This window comes from Drosophila sulfurigaster, chromosome 2L, assembly GCF_023558435.1.
Source record: "Drosophila sulfurigaster albostrigata strain 15112-1811.04 chromosome 2L, ASM2355843v2, whole genome shotgun sequence".
Classification (NCBI taxonomy): domain Eukaryota; kingdom Metazoa; phylum Arthropoda; class Insecta; order Diptera; family Drosophilidae; genus Drosophila; species Drosophila sulfurigaster.
In genome coordinates this window covers 13,416,352-13,444,323 of record NC_084881.1, presented here as the reverse complement: position 1 = coordinate 13,444,323, position 27,972 = coordinate 13,416,352, and the positions used below count along the sequence as shown (strand labels likewise).

At 37.0% G+C, this 27,972-nt stretch overlaps 1 protein-coding gene across 4 annotated transcripts; it reads left to right on the top strand.

Moving 5' to 3' along the window:
* Nucleotides 1-392: 392 nt before the first annotated feature.
* On the top strand, nucleotides 393-27,722 carry LOC133834947 (polypeptide N-acetylgalactosaminyltransferase 5). 4 transcript variants are annotated; one of them, XM_062264738.1, is made up of 11 exons: nucleotides 394-485; nucleotides 1,134-1,204; nucleotides 18,983-19,870; nucleotides 19,935-20,284; nucleotides 20,350-20,516; nucleotides 20,575-20,893; nucleotides 21,078-21,255; nucleotides 23,668-23,848; nucleotides 24,823-24,962; nucleotides 25,828-26,061; nucleotides 26,129-27,722. In XM_062264738.1, the coding sequence occupies exons 3-11, from the start codon at nucleotides 19,691-19,693 to the stop codon at nucleotides 26,273-26,275; spliced, it is 1,896 nt and encodes a 631-aa protein (XP_062120722.1). In that variant the 5' UTR covers nucleotides 394-485; nucleotides 1,134-1,204; nucleotides 18,983-19,690; the 3' UTR covers nucleotides 26,276-27,722. The 4 variants fall into 4 exon arrangements, 3 of the variants coding, with proteins under 3 accessions (XP_062120722.1, XP_062120721.1, XP_062120723.1); XM_062264737.1 differs by lacking the exon at nucleotides 23,668-23,848 and adding an exon at nucleotides 21,549-21,729 and having other exon boundaries at nucleotides 396-485; XM_062264739.1 differs by lacking the exons at nucleotides 394-485; nucleotides 23,668-23,848 and adding exons at nucleotides 554-724; nucleotides 21,549-21,729.
* Nucleotides 27,723-27,972: the final 250 nt, after the last annotated feature.

Sequence of the window (27,972 nt, the reverse complement as noted above, 5' to 3'; positions counted from 1 at the left end):
CCGGTATATTTGAATTAATGTAACGGTTGCTTTTGCATTTTTGCGTTGCCCGCGTCAAGTTTTATAATATCGATACCAAAAGTAAGTAATATATTGTAGCACAAATACCCAATCCAATCAGAAAACACAAAAACAAGTCATCGATATAAAATAAAAACATCGAAAACAGGTTTATTCATACCATCACTAAGTGTAGCCCAACATTCTCCATGTGTAGCCACATATGTATCGACACATTTGCATGAAATGAGCAACATTAACTCGTATTCGTTCTGTTTCGCTCGCACCCACGCTGAACGATACGGTGTGCAAGCGTAGTTGCTAGTGTAGTGCAACATGCCAAGCAACATGTTGCTAAGAGCAATGTTTACATCCGAATAGTCAACGCAAAACTGATTATCGATATATCGATAGCTCTGCACTTTTTTTCACTCATTCTTTTTCGACTCAACAAACTGTGCGGACGCGTGGCGTGGTCTGTTTTCGTATGTATTTTTACAACAAATTAAGCGTTTGCTCAACTCTTTTCGTGATAAAACAAAAACGGCTGCATACAATAAATACACTATATTATAATCAATAGGCATACACACGCATTAAAAAAATAATAACAGACAACCATTAAAATAAGCAGCTGTAATTTTTTAGTGCCGGAGAGTGTTTTGTTTATAAAAAAATGTACATAATTTGTGAAAAATTGAGTGTTGGCTAATGCAATGAAAATGTTAGTAAATTGCGCTTTGTGCATTATGCTTTAATTATTGTAATTAAAAAAAAAACGCACCACACATTCGATGCTATTAGAAATTCTTGTATTGTGCGTGCGTAAAAGTGTGAGTGTGTGTGTGCGTGCGTGCAAGTGTGTGTGCGCAGGCACTTGATACCTACGATAAGCTACATTGTGTTTGTTGTAGTTGTAGAAAGTGCGGCAGCAGAGGAAGAGGAAGCAGCAGCAGCAGCAGGCGCGGTTCTCGTCTTCGTATAAAATACAACGTGTAAATAAACCGGGTCGCCCACATTTTGCGAGTTTGTGTGTGTGGAACGCGGCGTTCGCATTAATCCCGGCCTATGCCTTTACCTCTGTTGCCCCATTCTCCCAAATTCAACGATTGTTTCCTTTTTGCATTTCGCAGGCATATTTAACACTGCTCTGCTGCTAACATAAAACGACGCCAGCTGAGACGCCGACTGCACAACGTCTAAGGTAAGCGAACAAGAAAATTGCACACTTCAAATCTTATTGCTGTTATTTAGTGTGTGTTTTTAATGTTGTGAATTGGAATTGAACTTGATTCTTATTGGAGGCCGTCGCTCAATTAAACCGGTTCCGTTGCTCGACCCGCATTCCCCCCATTCCATCAACACCACACTTTCTTCTTCTTACTCATCTATAATTCAGCCTCTGCAGCCAGCAGCAGTTGCAATTCCGCTTTTTGTTGGCTTTTCGTCTATGTGTTTGTGTGTGTGTTTTACTTGTCGCAGGTTTTCTTTTATCTGCTCTGCTCTATGCACTCATTTGCTGCCGCTACTTCTGCTATCGTCCGCCAGGGGGACTTTGCAAATGTGAGCTATTTTTTTTGTCAGTAGTAGTTGTTGTTGCGATTCATTTTACTTTTTATCAACTGCACGAGCGAACGAATGCTCCGCGCACAGTGGAACCAAAAGAGCATTAAGGTTGCCTTTTCGCTGTAATTAATGTTAAGTGCTCATCCCTCTTCACTTGGTCAAGAGGGGGGCCAAAAGGTAACGATGTGATTGCATTAGGCTTTATCGCTGCTCTCTACACTCAGCAAAAAAAAAGCAACTTTCTTTTGAAATGTTAGCTAATGTTCTTAATGGAAGTGCACAGCGAAGCAAACGAAGCAATGATAAGTATAAGCCGCTTGCTATAAAACAGCACACTTCACATCACACAATTATAATGAAGGTTCAAACCTCAAAGCAATAAATTTTAACTAATTTTTGTTCATACAAAAGAAATGATTTCTTATTTCCGGCTAGACTCCGGATTGTAAGCACAGCAGATAAACGAATTATCTAGCTGCTGTGTGTAATCCAAAAAGAATAAATTCTTTCCAGAAATTCTTTCCAGAAATTTTCAGAGGAAAAGTTGATAATTTTTGTTTATAAATGCATTTTAGAAATCGTTCAAAACATTGCATAGAAAAACTCATGTTGTTTTTAATAAATTCTCATCCTTTTTTCGTTATATCCCTTCGATTATTTCATTTAAGCTTTGAGGAGCAACTGTCTGCGTTGTGGGAGCTTCCAAAGCTAACCACCCGTTGTGCTATTGTTTTTTTCCAGTCAAGTTATCCTTAAATCCCATTACAAGAGAGTGAAAGCAAAAGAAATGGCAGAAGCAAAAGCAGCCTTATCAATATTTCCGTTTGATTTAACAAAATTTTCATTTGATTTTATCACATGTGGTAAAATTGAGAACTCTACTGCTGGCTTCATATATATGTATATATTAATCTAGACGGATTTTTGCATAGCAAACATCCAATAAGAAATTGTCGTATTTTTAATATTGCCTATATGACTTTTTTGCTGAGTGTACTTGGCTGGGGTGAAGTGCTTAATTGCCTAAGCGCCGGCTGATGTACATCGTTTCTGTGGCTGCCACTGCTGGATGATGCTGCTTGCCGCTGCTGCATGTTGTTGGTGGCCAAATGAAGCTATAAAAGTGGGCCATGCCACTGACCACAAACAGATAACTAGCCGCTTTTAATATGCCCAGATTGTTGTTGCAATGTCCAAAGTTGTTTGAGAGAAAGCCATCAAAAGCGCGCTATTCCCCCGGAGTCAGTCACTAAAACTAGAAATACAACCACACTCGAACACATAAGACACCTGCAACAACTACAACTACAACTACAACAAGAACAACTTGCAACAAGATTAACAGCAAAAACGACTAACAAGCCCAAAGAGCAAATGAACAACTAAACAACTCTGGATGCTGCTGTCTAGATTTCCCCACAGTGCGACATGCGGTTGTCGTTGCTGTTGCCATTGCTGTGGTGGTTCCCTATCCTATGCTATATGTTATAAATGTGCAAGAAGAGATTTTATAGTAGCCTGTCAAGAGTGTTTCTGCTGGTTCTGCTGCTGAAAAGATGTCATCATAAGAGTCCACAACAGGAAAGAGAATTAAGTCATCATAGGACAGCTTTTGAGGGATTAAATATTTGTCACTCTATCAAAAGTTAATGCTACGGTGCAAATAAATTTGAAATTCTTGCAAATGAATAACATATTGAGGTCCTGCAAATATTATATATATAAAAATGTGTTGGATATGGCAATTTCTGCAATGAAAACAGATTTTTAACAGACTTCTGGCTTTTTTTGATAACGAATACAGCTGCTCATAAATTATATTTTTAATTACATTAATATATTACTGCAGCCACGGCAGAGAAAAAATTTGCTAAAATTGCCAGCTGCATTGTGAAAAATAATTTCAAGAACAATATAGATAACATATGCTGGTTATATAAGCGGCCTTACTTAGCTTCCAAAAAACAATAGATTCAATGATTCATATATGTACATATCTAGTCTTCACAATATGCCAAACGGAATTTGCTTTATGATTACCACAAACGTTATGATGAGCAGTTAAGCGTTATAGATGTGATAAAAATGTGCTGCGAATATTTCATATAAATATTATTTAAATAATAGAATTATTAACGATAAACTAAGCTTTGTCTTGCATAGGATATCTTCCAGTCTTTCACTTGTAATTAAAGCTTTTCTGTTCTTTTTTTCTCTTCGCTTTGAAGGCAGCATTTGCTGCATCTTCCCATCTCTGTCTTTCTTTGTGCAGCAGTTCTTGTTGTTTGTTTATTGACTTCAAGGGGGGCCTTCATCATCAGCCGGCGGCGGATCTCTTCTCTCACACACTCGCACTCACACACATATGTAACGTTAATCACTTGCAAAGCTTGCCCATTGCATGCTGCTTTGTGTGTGTGAGATTTTTTTCTTCTTCAGCTTTGTGTAGATTTGTGCTTTTGCGTGTGACGCTCTCTATCTCGCTTACACACCAAAGAGTGCGATATTATTGCCTTGAGTCTTTTGCAAGGCCTTTAACTGCACGCCCGCAACAACTACAACATCAACATCATCATCGTTGTCAAGTTGACGTCTACTCTGCTAGCTACAATTACAAGCATCATTGGCCTTATTTCGTTTAAGCTATTGCTTGCTACTTCTAGTTGTTTTTTTTGCTTCCCCCCTTCATTTATTGTTTGGAATGTCTACCACACACACACACACATTCACACATTCTCTTGCACTACTTTACACACACTCACACGCATAGCTTCATCTACAGCTGACGTAGCCGCCTATGAGTATTTGCACAGCTTTTACTCAATTTGCTCTCGTTCTCTGTTTCCCACTCCGCCCCCTTCGACACTTCACCCCTTTGCATCTTGTCGGCAGTTCTCGAGTTACTTGAAAGCTTCCGAAAATGATTACGCAGCATTTTAACAGCCACTTTGTGACTTGAGAACTTCACTTACCGTGTCATGCGCAACCTTCTTCTCCCCGTTCTGCCCCGTTGCCTACTCTATGTGTGTGTGTGTGTGTGTGTGTGTGTGTGTATGTGCCGCCCACTTTCTTTCTTTTTTATGATCAGCTCGTGGAAGCTCGTGTTCATGTTCTTCTTATAAACCTGACGTTTAAAGCTCTTGCAGTTGTCTATTTTTAGAGTATAACGTTTTACAACCGGACAAAAACAAGTAGCTCTCTAAGTCGAAGCAATAGTAAATTCCACAAATAAAAACCAAAAAGTATCAAATGCCTATGATTAAATACACTGTTTGCTCTTGTTCTATTTGTGAAGCAAGTTCACTTAGAAATTGTGCATTTAACTACATTGAAATGACCCACATAATAATAACTAATAAAAAAACTAGTTCATTCATTAAATCACGCTTATCAAATCGCTTTGTGAATTTAATTATTTTCATGCATGAATAATCTGACACCTAACAGCATATTTTTAAACGATCTGAATAGTTGATTATGCAAATTTGCATATTTTTTTCATGATGGTTGGGCACAAGCTAAACATATTGATTAGTTTTGTCCATTTAAATAAGCATTTAATCGGTTTAAATATTACAATAGCTTAAAGTGCTGCAAATTTATAACAAGTCGGATAGGGAAAAGTAAACTTAACACACATTCAAAAAGAAATTGTTTTATAACCACATAATACTTTCTTTTGGACAGCTGTCGTTGCTCGACTTTAAGTTTTTGTGGTTGCAGAAAGTTGTATCTTGGAGGGAAATAAAAACCCGGTTGAGTTATGGAGACCCGAGTGTCATTTGACACTTAAAGTCATGTCAACAGCGTGTTTATTGTTAATTTTCGGCTAATATAACATGCAGATTAACATAACATTTTACATTAACATAGTTATCCATGGATTTATGTTAACTTAACATTTGCATAGCTGATAGCACTTTAATTCTACTTTGATAATCTCTATGTAGTAAGCTGAAAATGTAATTACGAATGCAACGATATTCTGAATATTGCTCATTTTTAGATATATTAAAGATTAACATACCACTTAACATTAACATAGCTATCCATGGATTTATGTTAACTTAACATTTGCATAGCTGACAGCACTTTAATTCTACTTTGATAATCTCTATGTAGTAGCTGAAAATGTAATTACGAATGCAAAGATATTCTGAATAAGTGTTGTGAGTGTGTATTTGTTAATATACAAGGGCATAGAAATTTTCGACCTTTTTGTGTGTGTGCTTTCTTTGCATTCATAAAGCATATTCGTCGTTTTCTTTTGACTTTTGGTTGTGCTTTTTGCCATCTTTCAAATGCTGTCTAATGAAAATTGCTTGCTTATTTATGAGCATAAATTAAAAATTAACAGTGCACTGCACACAAAATAAACAAAAACACACACACACAAAGAGAAAGAGAAAGAGAGACACACACACTGACACAGACAGACGCAACTTAATTCAATTATGCTGCAAATATTTCATATTGCAAAGCAGCAAGAAATTTATGAGCCATGCGCTGCTGCGTCGCCGCCGTCGCCGTCGTTCCCTCTTGCAACAACGCCCCCAAAACTAGATCCAGGGCCATTCGGCGTCGTACTTGACAAAGCCCTGGAGCTGCAACAGCGTCGGAGTCAACGCCAACGCAGCAACGCGGCACAGCAAGCGCAGCATTTTTGCCAAGGCTGCGTCAGCTTCAAAGTTGCAGCAGTAGCAGCAGTGGCAACAACAAGAAGAACAACAATAACAGCATTAACTATAAAACAACAATAGCGACCCCATAAATGTTGATCAACTGTTTGTTTGCGCTGGGCTGGCAACTATTAGCGCATGAAACTCGCCTGCCACGCAACTAACAAGCGGAAAAAATATGTTGAAAACTATCAACGACAACACCACCGAGGGTTGCTCATTAAGTAATTAGTTGCAGTCACAACTTTGTCGCATGACTACAAGCGATAGATAAGAACCTGTCTTTAATTAGGTTGCAGGCATTTCCGTGCTCAAAGATACACTACACTAAAGTGTAGACATATTGGGTTTTTTTTTTTTTTCAAAAGTAAACATGATTACTTTGAACACATCAATCACACTCTGCACGATTTGTGTTATTTATTTTTAATCAGTATTTCCACTTCTAGACTGCGTCTACGTCAAAAATAGTTTCGTTGAAAGTAGTGGAAATATTTTACAGAATGAAGGAATTACTTTTAAAATCTCGCCAATTTTTAAAAGACTATGGAATAAATGAGGAGGAATAAATGTTTTGAAACTACAATAGGTTTTTTTTTTAACATTTTTATAAGACTATGGAATAAATGAGGAGGAATGAATGCTTTAAATAGTGGACGCATTCTTCTAAGGTAAACATGATTACTTTGAACACATCAATCACACTCTGCACGATTTGTGTTATTTATTTTTAATCAGTATTTCCACTTCTAGACTGCGTCTACGACAAAAGCTTCAAGCAAAAAATAGTTTCGCTGAAAGTAGTGGAAATATTTTTGAGAATGAAGGATTTACTTTTAAAATCTCGCTAATTTTTAAAAGACTAGGGGACTAGGGGACTAGGAGGAATAAATATTTGAAACTACAATAGATTTTTCTTAAAAATTTTTATAAGACTATGGAATAAATGAGGAGGAATGAATGCTTTAAATAACAATAAAATGTAGACACATTCTTCCAAGGTAAACATGGATTACTTTAAACACATCAATCACACTCTGCACGATTTGTGTTATTTATTTTTAATCAGTATTTCCACTTCTAGACTGCGTCTATGAAAGTTGTTCAAATATCATAGAAAATGTAGAAATTACTTTTCAAATCTCGTTAATTCTTAAAAGTCTTAAAAGAGGTATGAAGTAGGATGAATGAATTACATTGAATTTTTCTATAAAATATCATTAAGTAACAGACCGATGTAAACGATATTTTGATCTTAACAATAAAGCAATAATATGATTGCAAATCCCAAGCTGAAAGTATTATAAATATCATAGAGAATAGGAAAATTACTTTTAAAATATCGTTAAATTTTAAAGGACTAAGAAAATAATGAAGTATTGCTGAAAGTATAACAAATATCATAGAGAATAAAGGAATTAATTTTAAAATTTCGTTAATTTTTAAGACTTTAAGAAAAATAATGAAGTAGAATGATTAGTCAAGAATTACAAAAGATTTTTCCTTTAAAATATCATTAAGTATCAGAGCGATGTAAACGATATTCTACTAATATGATTGCATTTTGCAAATCCCAAGTGTACCATTTACATCACAAACAAATCAAATGATTTCTTTTCTAAATTGCTTTTAGATTGATTTTGTTCTCAATTTGTATTCATTACTTAATGTACAACCCACGTGTTGAGTGCATGGGAAGCATAACTAGAGTGTTCACAGATGGCTTGACATCAATTGTAGTTGAAGTATTTGCTCAACATATATTTGCACTCAACTATTGAAAAATAATAAAAGCAAATAAACAGCAAACTAACGACGTTCAGGTGCCAAACGTGGTCCAGGTCAGATCCAAAGAGAGAGACACAAACGATGTCGTAGTTGATGTCTATGTCTAGGTTTTTGTTGTTCGTGCATATCTTAAATTGATTGTCGTCTTTGCTGATAAGAGGCCACAGACGAGAATAGTGTTTGAGGTACGTCTGTGTAATGCTTGACTGCACTTAAACTAATTGCCAAGTTTGCCAATGGCCAGTCGAAGGTCTCTTCAGTGGCCATGCCCCTTGTGCCCCTTATGCCCCTGTTGAGGGGGCGGGCCAAAGTTACGCAACTTCTTAATTAGTTCAATGTTTTTGCAATGACGCCCCCGGCTAGCATATGGCACTAACTTAACAACAGTTTTGAGAGACGGGCCAACGGGGGGCGTACTCTACTTAAATCTCTTATCGATTTTAACTGGAAACTGGCAACTCAAGCAAAATTTGCATACATACGAATACAAGAGCTGAGGCTGCGACTGCGGCTGCTGTTGTTGCTTTAATATAAACATAATCATAATAGACGTGACGCAGCTACAAATATTTCTTGTTTGCAGTTTTGCTATAGTATAACACAAGCACGAAAATTCAGCTGGGAAGTGAGACATGACTGCAAAATACCCGTTAATAAAGATTTATTTGCTTTTCAAAATTTTAAAAATCAAAATTCAAATTAAGTAAATATCTTTAAATCTGAGATTTGAATATTACATATTATTTTATGAATTCATGCATATTTTGATTGAAAAATTGTATTAAATTCATTACGATGAAACTTACGTTAATAATTTATACTTACAAAAATAACTGTCAACTCTTAAGTTTAGCAAAAGTACAAGTAATTATCATATATATTCTTTGAAAATTTAATAACTAATTATCATATATACTTATTGAAAATTGGCTATTGTATGTATTGCCTGAAAATGAAATGAAAATTTTCAAGAAATATATGTGATAATTACTTCAAAATTTAATAACCAATATTCAAGAAATATATATGATAGTTACTTGAAACATTACTTGAAAATTTATAAACCCATTTTCAAGAAATATATATGATAATTACTTGTAGTTTTACATTTTCGATTCTCACCAACTTATCATACCTTTTAAGCCCTTGCGATAGGGTATACATATATTGTGAGAGGGTGGCTTCTTGTGGTGAGGAGGTGTTCATGTTTATGACTGTGTGTGTCTGTGTGTGTGTGTGTTGGAGTGCGTGTATGTGGCGCCACATACTCAACGCAAGTCTGAAGATTACGTGGCGTGTCTCAGAAATTCATGCCATAGAAATGTGTGGCCATTGTCGCTGGCACGCAGACAACTTGGGCTCCACAGCACAAACACACACACTCGTTGTATTGTCACACTCCGTCCGTCCGTCCGTCTGTCCGTCCGTCCATCTGTATGTCCGTCATTGAGTCAATCAGTGCGTCAGTCAGTCAGTCATTCACATGTTGAGCCTGCTATATAAGTGCTCCCCATTGGCTGTTGTTTGTTGCCGTTGTTGCTATTGTTGCTGCCGTTGCCGTTGCTGCTGCTGCTGCTGATGTCGACGAAGGCGATTAAGGCTAAGGGCAATAATAAGGAAATAACATTTTAATGGCCCCTACAGTCAAAGAAAATAAAAGAGAAGTAGAAAAGAAAGAGAGATAGTGAGCAAAGGGAGTTGAGACGGATGGGGCGATAGGAAGAGCGAGCATAAAGAGAGAGATGACAAGTATTTTGGGGTTTTGCTTGTGAAAACCGCAAGACAAGCGAATGATGTCAACAGCTGTTAATGTTCATGCGTGCACGTTGTTGTGATAAACGCCCGATGACAACTTGGCAGCTCACTAAATGGCTTTAACGTGATAAGCGCTTTATGGCTAATAACATTACGAACATTCGCAGCTTCAACTGTTCGCTGTTCTGCAAACTTTCAACTGTGATGTTCTTAATGATAAAATTCACAAAAAAAATAAAAAAAAAACACAAAATTTAATCAAATTTCTTTTGTGAAAGTGCCAAAGTGTGCTGCTAAATTGAAATTCATGATGAGTACAATGTACATATAGAGATTGTTAGATAGATACAGAACTTTTAATGAAGTAGAGTTTGATGATAAAAATTCTTCATAAATAAAGTTATTTATAGACAATCAAAGAAATTGGTATGGCATCATATTTTCTTCTTCCAATAAATTTATGTTGCAAGCAATAGCAATTAATAACAGTTCTAGGCAAAATATTCTTGGACCATTAAACCAAAGTTTTTGTCAAAACTTTGTAAAGTTTACTTTAAATTTCTTCTGCTTGCGATTTCTTTTGATAATTTGAATTTCAGTTTTGTGTAAACACGATTTGCTGACTTGGCATAAACCCCTAGCATTGTTGACTCTACGTTGCTCTTGTAATGAGCGCATGGAAAAAAGTTAATGATGCGGGTCGAGTTGAGTCGAGGCGAGCCACCGTTCGTTGATGGGCTACATTACATTAAAGGGCCATGGACCAAATGTCAAACCTCAAAAAAACTTTTCCTTTGCGTATTTTGTGTCATTTTTGTACTTACCGACCGACACTAAAGGGTGTCTTCAATTTGTCCAGTTCACATCAATGCCAAGAAGTGATCCAAGAGAAAGGAACGTCTTGTTAAAAAGCTAAAAGAATGGGTCGTAACCTGAAATTACAACGCGATAAAATAATTATATGAGGGCTTTCGGCGTCTATTTAAGCTAATTAAGTGCTTGTGCTCGACTGTAATTTATTGCAAAACTTTATTACTATCGATTTTTTTGGATAACACTTTGAAAATTAATGATGTTCTTGCTTTCAGTTTGATTCGTTGGTATTATAACATGTTTAATTGATATGGATATTTGATTGATATTGAATGTTAAATTGAGGCTTAAATTTAATAAAAATTTTCCCAGAACATCGATTATTTCTTTTACAGAGTATCTGTTAGCATGCTCCATTTACGAATTGTTTACCATTTGAGCAGAAAGTTTACAACTGCCGAAAACTGGGCAACTTTTTGTGTACAATGTTCAACTAACTGTCTGCACACTGGCAATGAGCAATGGGCAATTGCTATGCAAACGGTTGCCGCTTAGCATATTTCTGCTTTCTAACCGCACTGCCTGCCACGCCCCAAACCCACCCAAAAGGGGGGCGCGCTCATCTGGTACATTTAACCGCATAGAAACCCTCGAACTCGAACTCAAACTCGAACCCGAATCACAATCCGAATCAACACACAACTCGGGTTACTCCGTTGGGCATTATGGGGCAGCTCCCTAAGGTTTTTTGTTTTTTTTGCTATTCTATTTTCTTTCTCTTTCTCTTTGTACTTTTTTTTTATGTTTTTTTTTGGCATGAGAATGGGGAAACTCGTGCAACTTACCATACAAATTGTTGGAATTAGCGCGGACTATGCCCCATCCCACACGTTTTTGGAGTCTCTATTTGATTTTAATTAAAATGCGTGTCATGCAATTTTTATATACCCTTTGCAGATGGTATTTGCAATTTGTCAAGGCATATGGATGGAATTAAGAGAAGTTGATTTCTGAATTTCTATGCTTTATGCTCTACTTTTAGAGGGTATAACTAATAGAGGTGGAGAACTATCGATAGTCCGCGCCATCGATAATGCTTGATAGTTTCCATAAACTATCGACGATAGCAAGGAAAATCTGTAGTCAATAGTTGTCGATAGTGCAGTAAAAGAAAATAATTTAATTAGTTTTTGAAGTAATCCATGTTTATTTCAAATATGTGAGTATGAAATTGGTTTTCCAATCTTTATCTGAAAATAATAAATAATTATTATTCAAATAATATGATTTTTTATTTTTTAGGTTTACCTTAACTGCTATTTATATATTTAACCAAGCAATTTAACCAACCAATAATTTTGTACGTCTATTTGATTTGTCCCCCTTTGCTGAAGTTCCAAGATATATGAAAAAATATCGACCACTATCGACGATAGCGATTGAGAGCGTGTCGATAGTGGCCAACCATCGATAGTCCCGATAGTGCCATCGATAGTTCTCCATCTCTAATAACTATGCTTTCAAGTGATCTGTTAGAATTATATATTTTATTGCGAAATCTATTGTAATTCTTCTCGTAATTCCTTAAATATAACATTAGTTCTCTATAAATATATAGTAGTCTTTAATCTTATAGCGTTAGAGTATTTAATATTCGATTTGATGAACTAACTTTCATCGTGCTTTGTTTTTAACTTTTGCCTCAAACGAAAGATTCTAGTGCAGCACTCGCTTTATGAGCTGCTGGGAGACAAGTAACGCTCTCGGAATAACTGATGGGATTCGCATGATAATGATGATGACGATGACGACAGCTTTCTTTACTGGCCACATAAATAAAAGGGAGGAGGGAGAAAATACGAGATTGCTCACTTGTCAATCGCGCACAATTCGTCGTCGCATTTCTCACATTTCTTTGCACATTTTCTGTGCCCATTTTTCTTTAATTTCGTGTCTCGCTTTTGCCGGATTTCTTTCGGCTGGATATTAATCAGAAGTCCCCAGTTGCCGCCTCTTCCATAGGCTTTATATAAATTGTTAATAATGTTCCGTTGATGCCCTTAGCTTTTCTTCGGGTTGGGTTGGGGCTTTGCTAACCCAGCAACTTACAACTAAGCCAGCTGAAAAATTACCTTTTATATTGATAAGAATGAGAATTGTTTGAACAGCTGTTTGGGGATTGACGACTTTGGATAGCTTTGGAAATACATAATGTTCACATGCTTTTATTTGTATGTTGTTGACTGTATTTGTGCAGGTTTTTCTCTATTATGTTTAGTTTGACGTGTCAGTTTCAGTTTATTGGTGTCTATTTAACAAGTTATATTTATAATGCAAATACTTCAAATAGTATAGTTTTCTTTGTGTACTTTTGGCTGACATCAGCAATAAGTGAAGTGCACAAGAACTTGTTTGTTTTCGACACTCGCAAATGTAGTAAAACTTTCAACTTATTGCATATTTAAATTTAATCTTCAACCTTTTAAACAACTCTTAGAATAAAACATCTTTAATTAAATACGACTTTGATTGAGGATTGTTTCTTTTTTATTTGAAACTAATGTGTCATCGGAATAATAGCCAGTATATAATTTATACATCAATTTTTGTGGGAGATGCTTAGAAAATGTTTCTTAAATTATATAATCATTCTGAATTTTAATGCAAATTTGCGGAAATAAATTTCATTATAAGATGACACCTAAAAACGTTTAAGAGGAATGCTATTTTTCTACTTGCAAGTAGCTGAAGTTGTTTTTTGAGTGGTTTTTATAAAATCAGAAATAATTGTTGTTTAAAGAAGTTCGCTTAAATAGCTTCAACAACTCGTAAACTTCTTTCTAAATGGAATTTAACCCGCCCATGATTTAATTTACAGATTAGTCACTCTTTCACCTTGAATAGTTTGTCATTTAAATTTAGATATCGCACAGCTGATCGCGATTGAAAGCTTTGAGTGTCTGTCTACTCAATCTGGTTTAAAGGTGTACAGTTAATAAAAATACGATAAGGCAAAGCCGGTTGGCAAATTAACATTTGATTAGTAGAAATTGTTTCTTTGAGCATCGTTGCGACGTCGCGTAGTTCATTAACCCTTTTGCCGGCTCGCGTCGTTTGTGTGTTTATGACTTTGACTCGCTGTCCAATTGCGGATTGTATCTTGAGAGTGTAATTGTAAGTGTATGTATATGTGTGTGTCGCGTATTTATAGCAGACTAATTTGTATCAGTGCCGGCGGCTGTGCATGCCAACATGTAACTGAAATAAATTTTATTTGTGCGCAATATAAATTACGCGCCTCTCAAGTGGCTCCCTCAAACGGCGAGTAGCGAACCAGGTCGCGACTCTCTGTAAACTGTTGTCGGTTTGGCGGCCATCACGGATCATTAAAGCGTCAGGCAGGCAGACGAAGTAAGGCATGGCAAGGCAAGGCAGGGCAAGTGCAGGGACTGCGTGCATCAGCTTCTGCTTCTGCTGCGTCATTTCAATCACGGGTAACAGCGACGGGTTACACACACACACACACGCTCACACTCTCTCTTGCTCACTCTCTAATGCGGCGCATGTTTATGCGAAATTTTGTGGGACTTTTGTTATTGTTGTTCTTGTTGATGCTCTGTTTTTATGCCGGATTTGGAGTGCTGTGTCTGTGTGTGTGTTTGTGTGCGAGTTTCGAGTGTGCGCCAAATGCGCGTGCTTAATTATACAAAATGTATTTGCGCTCGACTTAACAGCAAGTGATTTATTTTCGAAGCGCACTGGGGCCTTTGAATGATGAATTTATGTGTATGTGGATGCCATTGTCTGGCTGTGTGGGACTTTTACAGCTAGAAATGAGATGTGGGCTGCATTTAGATTAAAATTGCATTCAGAGCTATTTCATTTCTGTTAATTTAACAGCTGATCACTCGTTTACATAGTTCTGCTATGTATATTTAACAGCGCAATGTTAAATGCGCATGGGAAACAAACATCTCTACCGATGTCAATTAACTTGGTAGTGTCTGGCCACTGCCGCTTTGTAATTGCACAATTTGACAATTTTATTAATTGCATTTAATTGCTTGCGATTTGTTTTTGTAATTTTTTTGTTTTAAATTGGGTTTCGCTGTGCTTTTGTTTTGCCGTTTCTTAATTGCAATTTCTGTTACAGTTTCATTTGCAATTGTTATTGTTGTACCCATTATACTCATTGCTTTTTGCCTTTATATTGTTGTTGCTGCCACGACCTTTGCCAACTCGCGCCAATTCATTAATGAATTGCGCTCGCAGAGCTTCAAAGCTTTTTCGAACGGGGAACATTTATGTTATCTGAACCGGCACTTTTTTTCACGTGAAATTTGACATAGATTTTCATCAAATTAATTGCTGGCTGGTGTTGTGGGAGGAAGGGAGGTTGCCTAAAGTGCGGTGCACTCAACAAGCGTGCTAAAGTGTTCTGTGTGCTTCAAGTGCCGACAACTCTCGCTTACACGCACAAGCTGCCTGCCATGTCACGCTTATCAGTGGCAATAAACAGCTCCAGCAACAGTCGCCGCCGCGTTGCTGCTCTTATAAAAATTTTGCTTCCGCTTTGCTGGCTGCATAAACAGAAAGAGAGCGAGTGTGTGTGTGAGTGAGTGAGGGAACGCTGTTAAGTGAGCGTCGTTTCAATTTATGACACTTTGACAACTTTTCGAAACATTGCTCGGGCGCCTCGACTGTGCGACTTTTAATTAAAATACAAAATCAAATTTACGCGCACTGTTGCATAGCCGAAACCTTGACTAAAGCTTATCCAGCGAACACACACACCCAAGTGAGAGGGAGAAAACACGATAAAAACAAATCAGAGCACTAGTTCACAGGCGGCGCCGTTAGCGTCACCCACATTCTCATTCACACACACACAAACATACATTTATAACTCATCAATTGTTATTGCTGGAGGCGTACGTTTGCCCTCGCTTTCTCTTTCTCTCTTACTCTAATGTTCTGTGTGGGGCTTTACATTCGTCTGCTGTTAACATTGTAGTATTTTTTTCTGCGCTGTTCTTTCCAATTCTAACCGGCATCATTGCTGATAGAGGAGTCTATGAGTTGAGTGATTGTTATGCTTTGCTTCAATTGCCTTGAATTGAATTATAATTAAGTGCTGGTAATGTGTCTATTTTATTAATATTGTTGTCGCTAATAGTGCAAATTCAATTATCTCGTTACACTGATTACGTGCAGAAGAAGAACGCCACTTGATGACTCTGCTACACAGATCACACGATCGTTAGCAGCCCATTAGCTGTAACAGCTGTTAATTCTTGCAATTAGCGGTAGAGGAGGCGTACATTTGGTAAATTTGCAGTATAGTGGAACCATTTTATAAAGTGAGTTTTTAAGTTATGAAATGTTGAAGATACTTTTTTTAAATTTTATATATTCTGATTTTAATTTAGACATGAATTTTTATATGTGATAGTTCTAAAATGATTCTGAATTCTGTTAACGACACTATGTAATATTCCTATTTTCATAATTTATTTTTGTGTGTTTCAAAAAACAAGAAAGTTTGTCACAAGACTTCAATATGTAAGTGGAGTGGGTCATAGAAAATATTACAATTTTCTGTGGGTTCTTATCTAGCTTATTTCAAGGCATCCATTGATGCCTTAGCACTATCAGCAACTGATGACCTGGTATTTTGTGTAGCTGATCCCTCATCACTCCTCACTATGCAGTGTCTTCAGTGGAGCATACCAGGCTACCAGAATCAAGAGCAGCTTCATATGAAGGAGTTCAGTTGTGGAAGTCTTAAAGCTAAACGTAGAAATATAGATTCAGAGGTCGCAGCTGTGACTAAACTCCAAGTTGCTTACTTTAAATCGGATCATGCTTTGTCATGATTATGTTGAATTCGATTTTTGTGCTAACGATTTTATAAACTGCTGTCGAATTGCAAAAATGCCAATTTGATACAGTGCTTTGGCAGCCTTAACTCCGCAATACGTCAGCTGTTTAAATTCAAATTTGGAGGCCTTGACGGTGGTGCAGTAAATTACCGACTTCACTGTAGACTGAAGTATGAGGCGCACAGAAAATCTCACAAAGACAATTGACAACGAGATTGAAGGCTTAAGTACTGTGGTCAAGCGATTAAGAGGTCATGCAAATCATGTGATAAGAGATTACATAGATTATAATAACAGAAATTATAAGCTTTCACTGAAGCTTATCATTATTTTTTTTGTAGTATACTATAATACTATAATACATTTCATACAATAAATATTGTAACTAACAACGATAAGAAGTGCAGTAGCGAGAAGGTTTGTGTTGATAATATATTTTATTCATGTAATTTTAAGCTGTTTAATAAATTATGAACTGCAAAGCAAATATTACAATTAGAGTAGCATAACATTTTTGAACTGCGTTTTTGTACGCATTTCCTAAAGTCTTTTTTAATATGATTTGTAATACTCAACATTTATTGCACACATATATAAAATGATTTAGGTATTGTGACCAACGTAGCGTTAACCTTCAAAGCGTCAACATAAATACAATCACAATTTCAGTTTCGGTCATAATTGGGGGCTATTCAAAGGATTATGCAATGATGGATTAGCTGTATAGCTATTTGGCTATTATAACGGCATTATTTATATTTGATATCTCTGGACATAATAAGACTGTAATTACATTACAGTAACGTTTATTTGCATAATTAACGTCTGAAAATGACAGTTGAAATTGATTATTTTTGGGCAATGAATCTGAAAAAGTGTTGGTTTTAATTATGCATTATTCTTTTTTGAATAATTAAAATCATGGCGCAAAAGGACTTCCTGCATAATGTATCAATTAAAAATGTGCAATTTTTGCCCGTAACGTTAACGTTCGCGTTTGCGTTGTCCCATTGCCATTGCCTTTAACGCATTAAACAAAAAGCTTTTGCAATAATAATTGTATATAAGTGTGTGTGTGCGTGCGTACAACTCAATCGCATCAACTGGAAACTCGTTTTGTATCTTGTGATATTGTATATGGTATGCATTATTGACGAGTCGCCGCCCTGCTGCCCACGCTGAAGGGCACACTACACTACACAGTGTTTGTGCATGTGTGTGTGCTGTCTTGCTCTTTCGCTCTCTCGCCTGTCATTTGCCACTTCATTTTTAGCCTCTTTTCGGTTCCGTACATGCAATTGCATATTTTAACAGTGGCCGTCGTCTCCCTTTCGCCGCTCTTCACAGACAGCCAGCAGCCAGTCATCTCAACGAGCTCTCAACTTCTCTGTGTGTATGTGTATGTATGTGTGAGAGTGTGCGAGTGCATCATGTTATGGGAAACTGGTTTTGAATGCGCTTTGCCGCTCTCTCTACCTCCATCAATTGCTCTCCCTCTCTGTCCTCTTCTATCATGCTCTGGGGTCTGTCTAGGAGAAGCTTTGGCAGTCGTCGCATGCCTTATGAATGATTCAAATGCATGTTTTTCTGTGCAAAACAAAAAAAGAGAAAAAGAAAAAAGCATGGCAGAAAATACCGTTAAGAGTTGTTGCGCTTTTTGTTATACCCCACGGAGTAGAGTGAGCTTTAAACGGGTCCATTCGGTTCACAAAACTCATTTGTATTTTTGCGCCGCTTGTCACCTTAACGAGCTTAAGCAAGATGAGTGTGCATCTCTCTTGTCAGCTTGATTGACTTTTGCCAAGAGAGCTTTTCATGTCACTGTTCTCTTTAAATGTCAAGTTGCCTAATAAGCACTTGAGTTTTGAAGTACCCTACCACAAGGGTAGGGTATGCGGCCAGTCGAGCTCCTTTCACTGTCCAACATTTTCTCATGATATTTTCGATGCAGCAGCAGCAGCAGCGCTGACATCTCGTTTCGTTGCCGGTTTTTCGGCTATAGTCTTGTTGTCTGTGGCATTTTTAGGAGTGCTGTGACTATGACCTTTGTCAATGGTATTTGGGTCCCTCTCATGCTTTTGTCGAGTGTGCTGTGCTGTGCTGTGGATTCCTTTTCCGTCAACTGCTTTTGCATTTTTGTGTGCAGAATTGTTTTGACAGCATAACGAGGATTGTGCGGTGAGACAACAGACAGACAGCAAAGAAAAAAGGTATTGAATGTTTGTTACTTTTATGGAATTTATTGTTATTTGCATACACAACCAGACACCAGCAGCAAAGAAACAAACGAACATCAGATATTACGCTGTCAGTCAGCCGCAATCAGTCAAATTTAAAAATTAAAGGTGTGAAAGAGTTGAAAACAATTACAAGTCATGGCTCCAAGATTTGATTTCCTCAGAAACCCCAAAAATAACTTTCATATTTACATAATAGTAGTGGCTCTTTTCTTTCATTATGATTAATTTTGTTGATTTTTTTTTTTTGCTTTCTTTGCAGTTGAATAATATCTCAAGGTCTTTTTGCCGTGGTGCGTGGAACTGAAAGGGAAAATCAAGTAGAGAGGCAAGTGGCGCAAAACTGGTTGAGGCATGAGCTGGCCGAGGCGACACTCGAATTGGACGTCGTCTCAATGGATCAGCCAACAACAGCAGTGAGAGGATGCGGCACCACCAACAACACCATCAACATCAACAACAACAACATCAGCAGCAGCAGCAGCAAGAAGGGCAACTAGTTGAGCAACAACATCGTATGAGACAGAGACAGAGAGAGCGACTGCTCCACATATGTGCCAACCAACCATAACAGTAGTAATAACAAAACAAAAAACAACAACAACAACAACAGCAAACTAATTAATAACGATTCACGCTTGAAGTCAAGAGAAAGAGAAGTGAGCCGACGCGTGTCTAACGATAAGTCTGATAAGAAAAGTTATACATTTTACGATAGGGCAACAACAACAACTCAACAAACAAACCAGCAAATAATATTAACATATCGCCGCACACCTTAACAGAATGCTCGCAACTTAACATAGCCAAGAACAGTTTACATTATTAGCAGCACCAACATTCTCACACAATTTCGTAGACGGACAAAAGCTGATTGCTCTACCAGCTGACTGACAGTTACAAATCAAATTTGTCGCACGCAACCTAAGTAAACAAATACTAAAAAAAAAAAAAAACAAACAAGTTAGACATGTCATTTCAAACATTCACACGCAAAATGCGGGGACGCATGCGCTCCAACACCTGTCGCATTGTGCTGCTCACATCTTTGGTCTGGGTGATCTTTGACTTTGTGCTCATTGCTCACTACTCGGACTGCATAGGCAAGGATGGCTGGCGCTGTAAACGAGCCGGCGAATACGATGTGGAGGTAAGATTGAATTATTTATACAAATATCTTTCAGAAATTGAGAATATATCTGAATATCTTGCAGTTGCCCAATGCTGAGCGTTTGGTGGACGATAACCAGCTGGTGGATGACAATGAAATCAATACAGAAAAATCTCTGGATGGTGATAGCGCTGGCGTTGCACCCATCATGGGCCAGGGCTTTGCTTCGGGCGGCATCTCGATGACATATCGAAGCATCTTGCTCAAGAAATGGTTCCAAGCGCCCACAGTACGCGAAGCGAAGGGCAAACCGGGCGAGATGGGGAAACCCGTCAAAATACCCGCCGACATGAAGGATCTCATGAAGGAGAAGTTCAAGGAGAATCAATTTAATCTACTGGCCAGTGATATGATCTCATTGAATCGTTCGCTCACTGATGTGCGGCACGATAAGTAAGTACAATCGCATATAATTCCTTTTGAAATGTCGAACTAATTATTTAATTTTAAAATTTTAGCTGCCGTCACAAGCATTATCCCTCAAAGCTGCCCACCACCTCCATTGTGATAGTCTTCCATAACGAGGCATGGACGACGCTGCTGCGCACCGTGTGGAGTGTCATTAATCGGTCGCCACGCTCCCTGCTCAAGGAGATCATCCTCGTCGACGATGCCAGCGAAAGAGGTGAGTTCTCGATGATCACTTTAATAGAATTCAACTAACACCTTTGCACTTGCTGCAGATTTCCTGGGCAAACAGCTGGAGGATTATGTGGCTCAATTGCCAGTTCGCACATTCGTGCTGCGCACCGAGAAGCGTTCTGGCTTGATACGTGCTCGTCTGCTTGGCGCCGAGCATGTGACCGGTGAGGTCATCACCTTCCTGGACGCCCATTGTGAGTGCACCGAGGGCTGGCTGGAGCCGCTGCTGGCGCGCATTGTTCAGAATCGTCGCACAGTTGTGTGTCCCATCATTGATGTCATCTCGGATGAGACATTCGAATACATTACCGCATCGGACTCCACGTGGGGTGGCTTCAACTGGAAGCTCAACTTCAGATGGTGAGTTCAATGCTTTTGTCTACCTGTCTGTCCATATTTTTTCAAATTTTGAATCGAGCTGTGACTCACTGCAAATTCATAAAACAAAAGCTGGAGCTATCAAATTGTGATGCTAACAAATCAATTCTCTTTTAATTGAACATCTTTTAATCCAACCTTTATTAATACATTCAAAATTTTGCAGGTATCGTGTGCCACAGCGTGAAATGGCGAGGAGAAACAATGATAGAACTGCGCCGCTAAGAACACCAACAATGGCTGGTGGACTGTTCTCGATTGATAAGGATTACTTCTATGAGATTGGCTCCTACGACGAAGGCATGGACATTTGGGGTGGCGAGAATCTGGAGATGTCGTTTAGAGTAAGACAAACTCATTTCATATTCGCCTCTTTGGTTTTTCTATTCGTTCTTACAGCAACCAAAAGCCAAGCCGCAAACAAAAGTGTTGCCTATTCTATATATTGATATTGATATTTATTATTTATCATTTCTCTTTATTTAAGTTACAACGTTATTTTTCCATCTTTTTTGTTGTTATTATTAAAAAAAAGGAAAAAGACGAAAAAATAATGTAATATTTTCTAATCACAAAAAAAAACAACCAACACAAACAACAACAAACCAAATGAAATGAAATCCATGACAATTCTCAGATATGGCAATGCGGAGGCATTTTAGAAATTATTCCCTGCTCGCATGTGGGCCACGTTTTCCGCGACAAATCGCCGTACACCTTCCCGGGCGGCGTGGCCAAAATTGTGCTGCATAATGCGGCGCGGGTGGCCGAGGTTTGGCTGGACGAGTGGCGTGATTTCTATTATGCAATGAGCACAGGTTCGCAAATATACAACAAAACCAAACAATACCACAAAAAACCAAAAAATTCAGACCTAAAAACTACAACAATGTTAATTATAATAATATGAAAAACAAATCACAAACAACAACTACATAAAAACACACAAACAATTGCCTCTAATACAACTTTGTACTTATACTTATAACGTGCATCTAACTCTTTTAATTATACCGAAATTTTTTGATTGTAATTGGCTTTCACACGCTACTAAAAAATAACAAAAGACAATGAATTGCAATTAACTTCGGTTGACCGAAGATATAAATGCGTTTGCAGTAGGTTGGATGAAGATTCTGCTGAATACATTATTCTATTTGAAATTTATTTCGAATTCCTAATTTGACAGTCACGAAAAATAGTAACGTATAACTTTTTAAATATTTGAATCGGAATTTGCTATTAGAACAGTTTTTCTGTTTTCTATTCTCTCGTAATTCAGGATTAAACTTTAATTTCCCGTATTTTAATATCTCGTAAATCAGAATCGACTGCAAGTGCATTACAGTTTCAAAGCCCAACAAAAGGTTCACTAAAACACTAACACAACAATAATCACAAACAGCAACTGCCACAAAAACAAGAATTGACTTTGTTTTGAGCATAACTAAAACCAGCATCAAGTTTTCGATACCTATATTCGATCTATATAGTTGATTCTATATTAAAATGAATCTTAATCTACTCGTAATACCAACTAGTTAACACAAATAATACGTACATACTCGTATATGTAACTGTATAACTATATATAATGTATAACAGTGATAGCAATTCGAAAACTAATGCCACTGCTATCGTATAACACTGGCATATGTTTTCTGCAAATATATTTAACTTATTTAGTGTGCTCTTTGATTGTTTTTAACAAAACTCTTTCTAAATGTTCTTGAATTTTGTGCTCATGCTCATGTCTAATGAGACTAACCAACAATAACCACATACTATATAAAACAAAAAAACAACAGTATAACAACACATTGAACCCTTAAAAGCGTTATATTAACGAGTATATAACACACTTGTAAAACGTATATACGAGTAAATATAACAGTTGTATTGAAACCTTAACATTGAACTTAAGCTATACTTAACGTACATAAAACGTACTCGTACTTTACTCTCGTTGCTTTATTTTTTAATTGACGATTTCCATTTTGATTTAAGTACTTTGTTGTTAATCAAATACACTAATTGGTAATTAATTTTAGTATTTAGTTTAATTCGCTTAAGTTGTTACTAATATTTTTGTTCGTGGTCTTATTACTCGTTACATCTTTATATATACGTATTTTGAAGCGCCTCTCGTTGTGGCAAGATCGATGCCCTGTCTCTCGTCAAACACTGGGCGGCAATAACAACGAACGAAACGAGTGATTCTTTCATGTTACTCGTTAAAAGTAATTCTGGCTAGAAATCAACGAGTCTGCACTTGTTATTTGCTCTACTCTCTGCAAAATTTGGTTATAACTATTCTTAATTCTGTTTGTTACCCATTCGTTATTTATAAGAGCTTCAATGACTCGTTACCTCTGCAACTAATCGTTGCTTTCACTCGTTCTCGTAATTGGCGATTCAAGTGTGAACAGGTCCGATGAAGCCATACATTTTTCTGCCCATGTCAGCTGTTAGGGTTCGTTTAGACAAGTAATTCTTTTTAAGTTAATCCACTTTAAGTAAAGGGAACTTGCCCGTTTGCGCTTGGCTATCTATGCATTTATGATTTGATAAAAATAGGATATCTGTTGATACAAAATATGTATATGTGTACCATCTTTCTCTCCCACTTTCTCGCCCACTACTAAACATTGCTCGATTACTTTGAACTGACTTCTGACTTCGCATTTAACCAATCAATCAATCAATCAATGAATCAATGAAATACCGCACTCGTCGCTTCCCCCACCCCCATCCAGGTGTGGATGTGTGGCGGTGTCCTCGAGATAGCGCCCTGCTCCCGAGTCGGTCATGTCTTTCGCAAGTCAACGCCGTATACCTTCCCAGGCGGCACCACGGAGATTGTGAATCACAATAATGCGCGTCTAGTTGAGGTTTGGCTGGACGACTGGAAAGAGTTCTACTACAGTTTTTATCCAGGTTAACAAATCAAACAACAACAAACAAAAACATGAATACAAAAACAAAATACTTTCGAATGCTTTCTTCACTTTAATTCTCTCTCTATATAATTTTATCTCACTCACTTGCCTCTGTCTTTATATGTCTTTGTCTTTGCCTCTGTCTCTCTCTCTCTCTCTCTCTCTCTCTCTCTCTCTCACTCTATTATATAGTTATCTGTTTCGTATATATATATCGAGCAAGCAGCACGCTGTGCATTTTGCAATTGTCTGTCCTATAATACTCTACACATATATTATATTCTTTATTTAAAATACCGAATGATCAGTCGAATATATACTTATATAAATATGATTTACGGCATGGCCAATCAATGAACCCACCAACCAACCAACCAACCACCCAATCAATCAATCAATCAATCAATCACCCAACCGCAACCCCAACCAACAACAATAATTGTTCTTTATTTTCAGCTCTTCTTTCTCTTGTGTCTTTGCCCGTTTCTTTCTTATCGATTCAAGTTCCTTTTTCTTCTTATTCTTATTGTTTTTGTCCCGAAATTCACCAAGATGTCTGTTTTATGTCCCGCCACACACGTATTTCTTATTTTTTGTGGGTTTCTCTATGAGTTGAATACCCTGTAATGCTGTTCCCAATTGTTTTCGATTTGTAGCACCTCAGCGATATGAATGCTCCACCTCTGCATGCTTTGAATGTGTTTGTATTATATCTATGTTTATATCATATATACTTATATGCTACTTATTAAAATATATTTGACATCTTTGCACATCCTTATTGCTGACCTAACCTCACTCTATATATATAAATATATTGCTGTATATTGCTTTTAACAGACACCAATGTAGCTCCAATACACTTACACACACACTAACATAGATGTTTGCATTAAGCAATCATTCCATAAAACTTACTCAATATATATCTTTTCTCTCCCCTTTTCTCTTGTGGTTCTTCGATTTGTTCAGGTGCTCGCAAAGCTTCGGCTGGTGATGTTAGCGATCGTAAGAATCTGCGCGATCGTCTCAAGTGCAAAAGCTTCCGCTGGTATCTAGAGAACGTCTATCCCGAGAGCTTAATGCCCTTGGACTATTATTATCTGGGCGAGGTAAGTTGAGTTATATCCTCAATATTTCAAATCTTTCTATTTTTAAATAACAATCAAAATTTACATTTTATTTCAAAGTTGTTTTATATTTTAATCAATGAAATTAGCTATTTTTCAATTAAAAATACAATACATTATATTTTTGTACCCATTACCCATAGGGTATTATAACTTTGTGCCGGCAGGAAATGTATGTAACAGGTAGAACGAGGCATCTCCGACCCTATAATGTATATATATTCTTGATCAGCGTCAACAGCCGAGACGATATAGCCTTGTCCGTCTGTGTGTCTGTCCGTCTGTCCGTATGAACACCTAGATCTCAGAGACTATAAGAGATAGAGCTATAATTTTTTTTCGACAGCATTTGTTATGTTTGCACGCAGATCAAGTTTGTTTCAAATTTTTGCCACGCCCACTTCCGCCCCCGCAAATCAAAAAAATCGAATAACAAACGTAATTTTAAAGCTAGAGTTACGAATTTTGGTATAAATAATAATTACTATAGTAGTTATGATTCCTGAAAATTTGGTTGCGATCAGAAAATTTTCGAAGTTATTAAAGAAATACTTTTGTATGGGCAAAAACGCCTACTTACTGGGGGTCTTATATACCGCAAAACATATTGCTTTTATTCAAAATGGGTAGCGGGTATCTCACAGTCAAGTACACTCGACTGTAGCTTTCTTACTTGTTTCACTTGTTTTAATCAATGAAATTAGCTATTTTTCAATTAAAAATACAATTCAGAAAAACATTATATTTTGTAATTTGTATTATTAAAATGTAAACTAACTTTAACAGCAATATCTTGCCTATGAAGTTTAGGAATAAATTCGAACTTTGAAAACTATGTCTTCTGCAGATTCGCAATGCAGAAACGGAAACTTGCCTGGATACCATGGGTCGCAAGTACAATGAGAAGGTTGGCATTAGCTACTGTCACGGTCTTGGCGGCAATCAGGTGTTTGCCTACACCAAGCGTCAGCAGATCATGTCCGATGATCTGTGCCTCGATGCGTCCAGCTCGAATGGTCCCGTCAACATGGTGCGCTGCCACAACATGGGCGGCAATCAGGAATGGGTCTACGATGCGGAGGTAAGTGCATGTGACTGTAAATACTATGAATCAATCGGTGATTAATCGAATTCATTTTGTGTTGCAGGAGAAATGGATACGCCATACGAATACGGGGCAGTGTTTGCAGCGTGCAACGCGGGATGATGCAAGCACACCGTTGCTGAGGCCCTGCAACTACACGAAGGGACAACAATGGCTCATGGAGTCGAAGTTCAAATGGCAGGCGCACTAACAGACCCCAAGGAGTTACAAACCAACAAACAAAAAACCAATCTACAACCTAAACTAACAACTGAGAACTTCCAATTTGTGTTGAAACTGTTAACTAAGTTGCCAGCAGTATATCATATGTTAAAAGAAAGGAGAAAGCAAAAGGAGCTGCTGATTTATTAGCAAGGATTTTCAAGCATTTTTCGTTTACACTTTATGCAATATAAGTTGTTTAGCCTAAGCAGATAGTTATCCCAACTTTATCTCTGTGTGTGCGAGCGCATGTGTGAGTGTGTGTGTTGCGCTATGTCTTCCCAATTGAGTGAGTGAATATACACATACATATATCTACATATGTATGTGTTATATGCGAGCGTGTGTGTTTAGTTTTATGCAAATCCTTTTGCAATTGAATATATTATTGTAATATATGTATTTACCTAGCCTCGACCAAGTACCAATAAATTGGCATTTAAATGACATTGTTCGCAACAAGAAACCCCCTAAAAAAAATAAAACAGCAACTATAATTGTAACTAACATGTGTCATAGGAGAGCGTCGCAAATGTCGGCGAAAAGGCGTGTTCTGAATTGCAATGAGGATAGATAAATGCCTCATAGAGATATGTATGTATATGAAAGAGTATCTTGTACCCAGCACATTCCCTTAGTTAATACAAAATTGAGTTGTGTTTTTTCTATACATTTAATATTTAAGCTTAATTTGCTGCTTTTGGCAATTTTACCCCACTTAAAAAAAACTTTTTCGCTTTGTACCAAATTTCGAGTTGAGTTGAGACCACAAAAAGGGCGCTGCATATCACATGGAAAACAAATGAAAATTGCTTTGAAAACCATAATCATTCTACAAAATTCGTAATAAAACAATTGCACGCATATCATAATACAGTGTAAAAACTAAAAAAAAAAAAAGAAATTGAAAACTAAAAACAAATATACATAGTCTAGGCATTAAAATGGAAACAAAACAAAAACTATATTTATGAGTAAAGTAAACTAAAACGTAAACGAAAAGTGTTGTATATAAATTGAGAGAGGATTAGCTATAAAAATTATACATTTAAAATAACTATTTATACATAACGGATATATATGTGTATGTGTGTGAATGAGAAGAGTTAATAATGCGTGTGTGTGCAAAACTTGTACTATAAAAATTTGCATTTAGCACTTAAGTAATTCTCTAAGTTCGAATTTAGAGTTTAGACTTAGTCGGAAGTTTTGCGTAGTTCACATAATCCTCAACAATAACAACAACAACTAAAACACCAACAACAACAGCAGCTCTCTTAATATTACAAGCAACTAAATTTAAATGTATGTGCTCAAAAAGAAATCACTTTACTCGATTTGCTGTTGTGTAAATATTTATCAAATATTTAATCAAAATGCAACCTGATACAACTAAATAACTGACTTCAATGTTGTCCCTAAAACAAAAAACAAAACTAATCAACTACAACAACAACACGTGTAAAAGCCAAGTAAAACTTTTTAGCTAAATTAATTTTTTAAAACCATATACATATACACATATATAGTAATAGAGATGATATATATACTATAACTGGTGACGGTGCAATTTTAATTTTAGCATTAAATTAGCAAAGACAACTGAAATAATAAAGTAAACAACAACATTCAATCATACATAGAGAATCAAGGGGAATACGATCCCCTCAACCAAAATCTCCTATT

What these genes read in the sequence shown, in the direction of transcription:
- LOC133834947 (XM_062264738.1), top strand. Translation starts at nt 19,691, where the DNA reads ATGTCATTTCAAACATTCACACGCAAAATGCGGGGACGCATGCGCTCC. An exon ending in CGACGATGCCAGCGAAAGAG is followed by an intron (nt 20,517 to 20,574) that starts GTGAGTTCTCGA and finishes CACTTGCTGCAG; the next exon opens with ATTTCCTGGGCAAACAGCTG. An exon ending in ACTATTATTATCTGGGCGAG is followed by an intron (nt 24,963 to 25,827) that starts GTAAGTTGAGTT and finishes TGTCTTCTGCAG; the next exon opens with ATTCGCAATGCAGAAACGGA.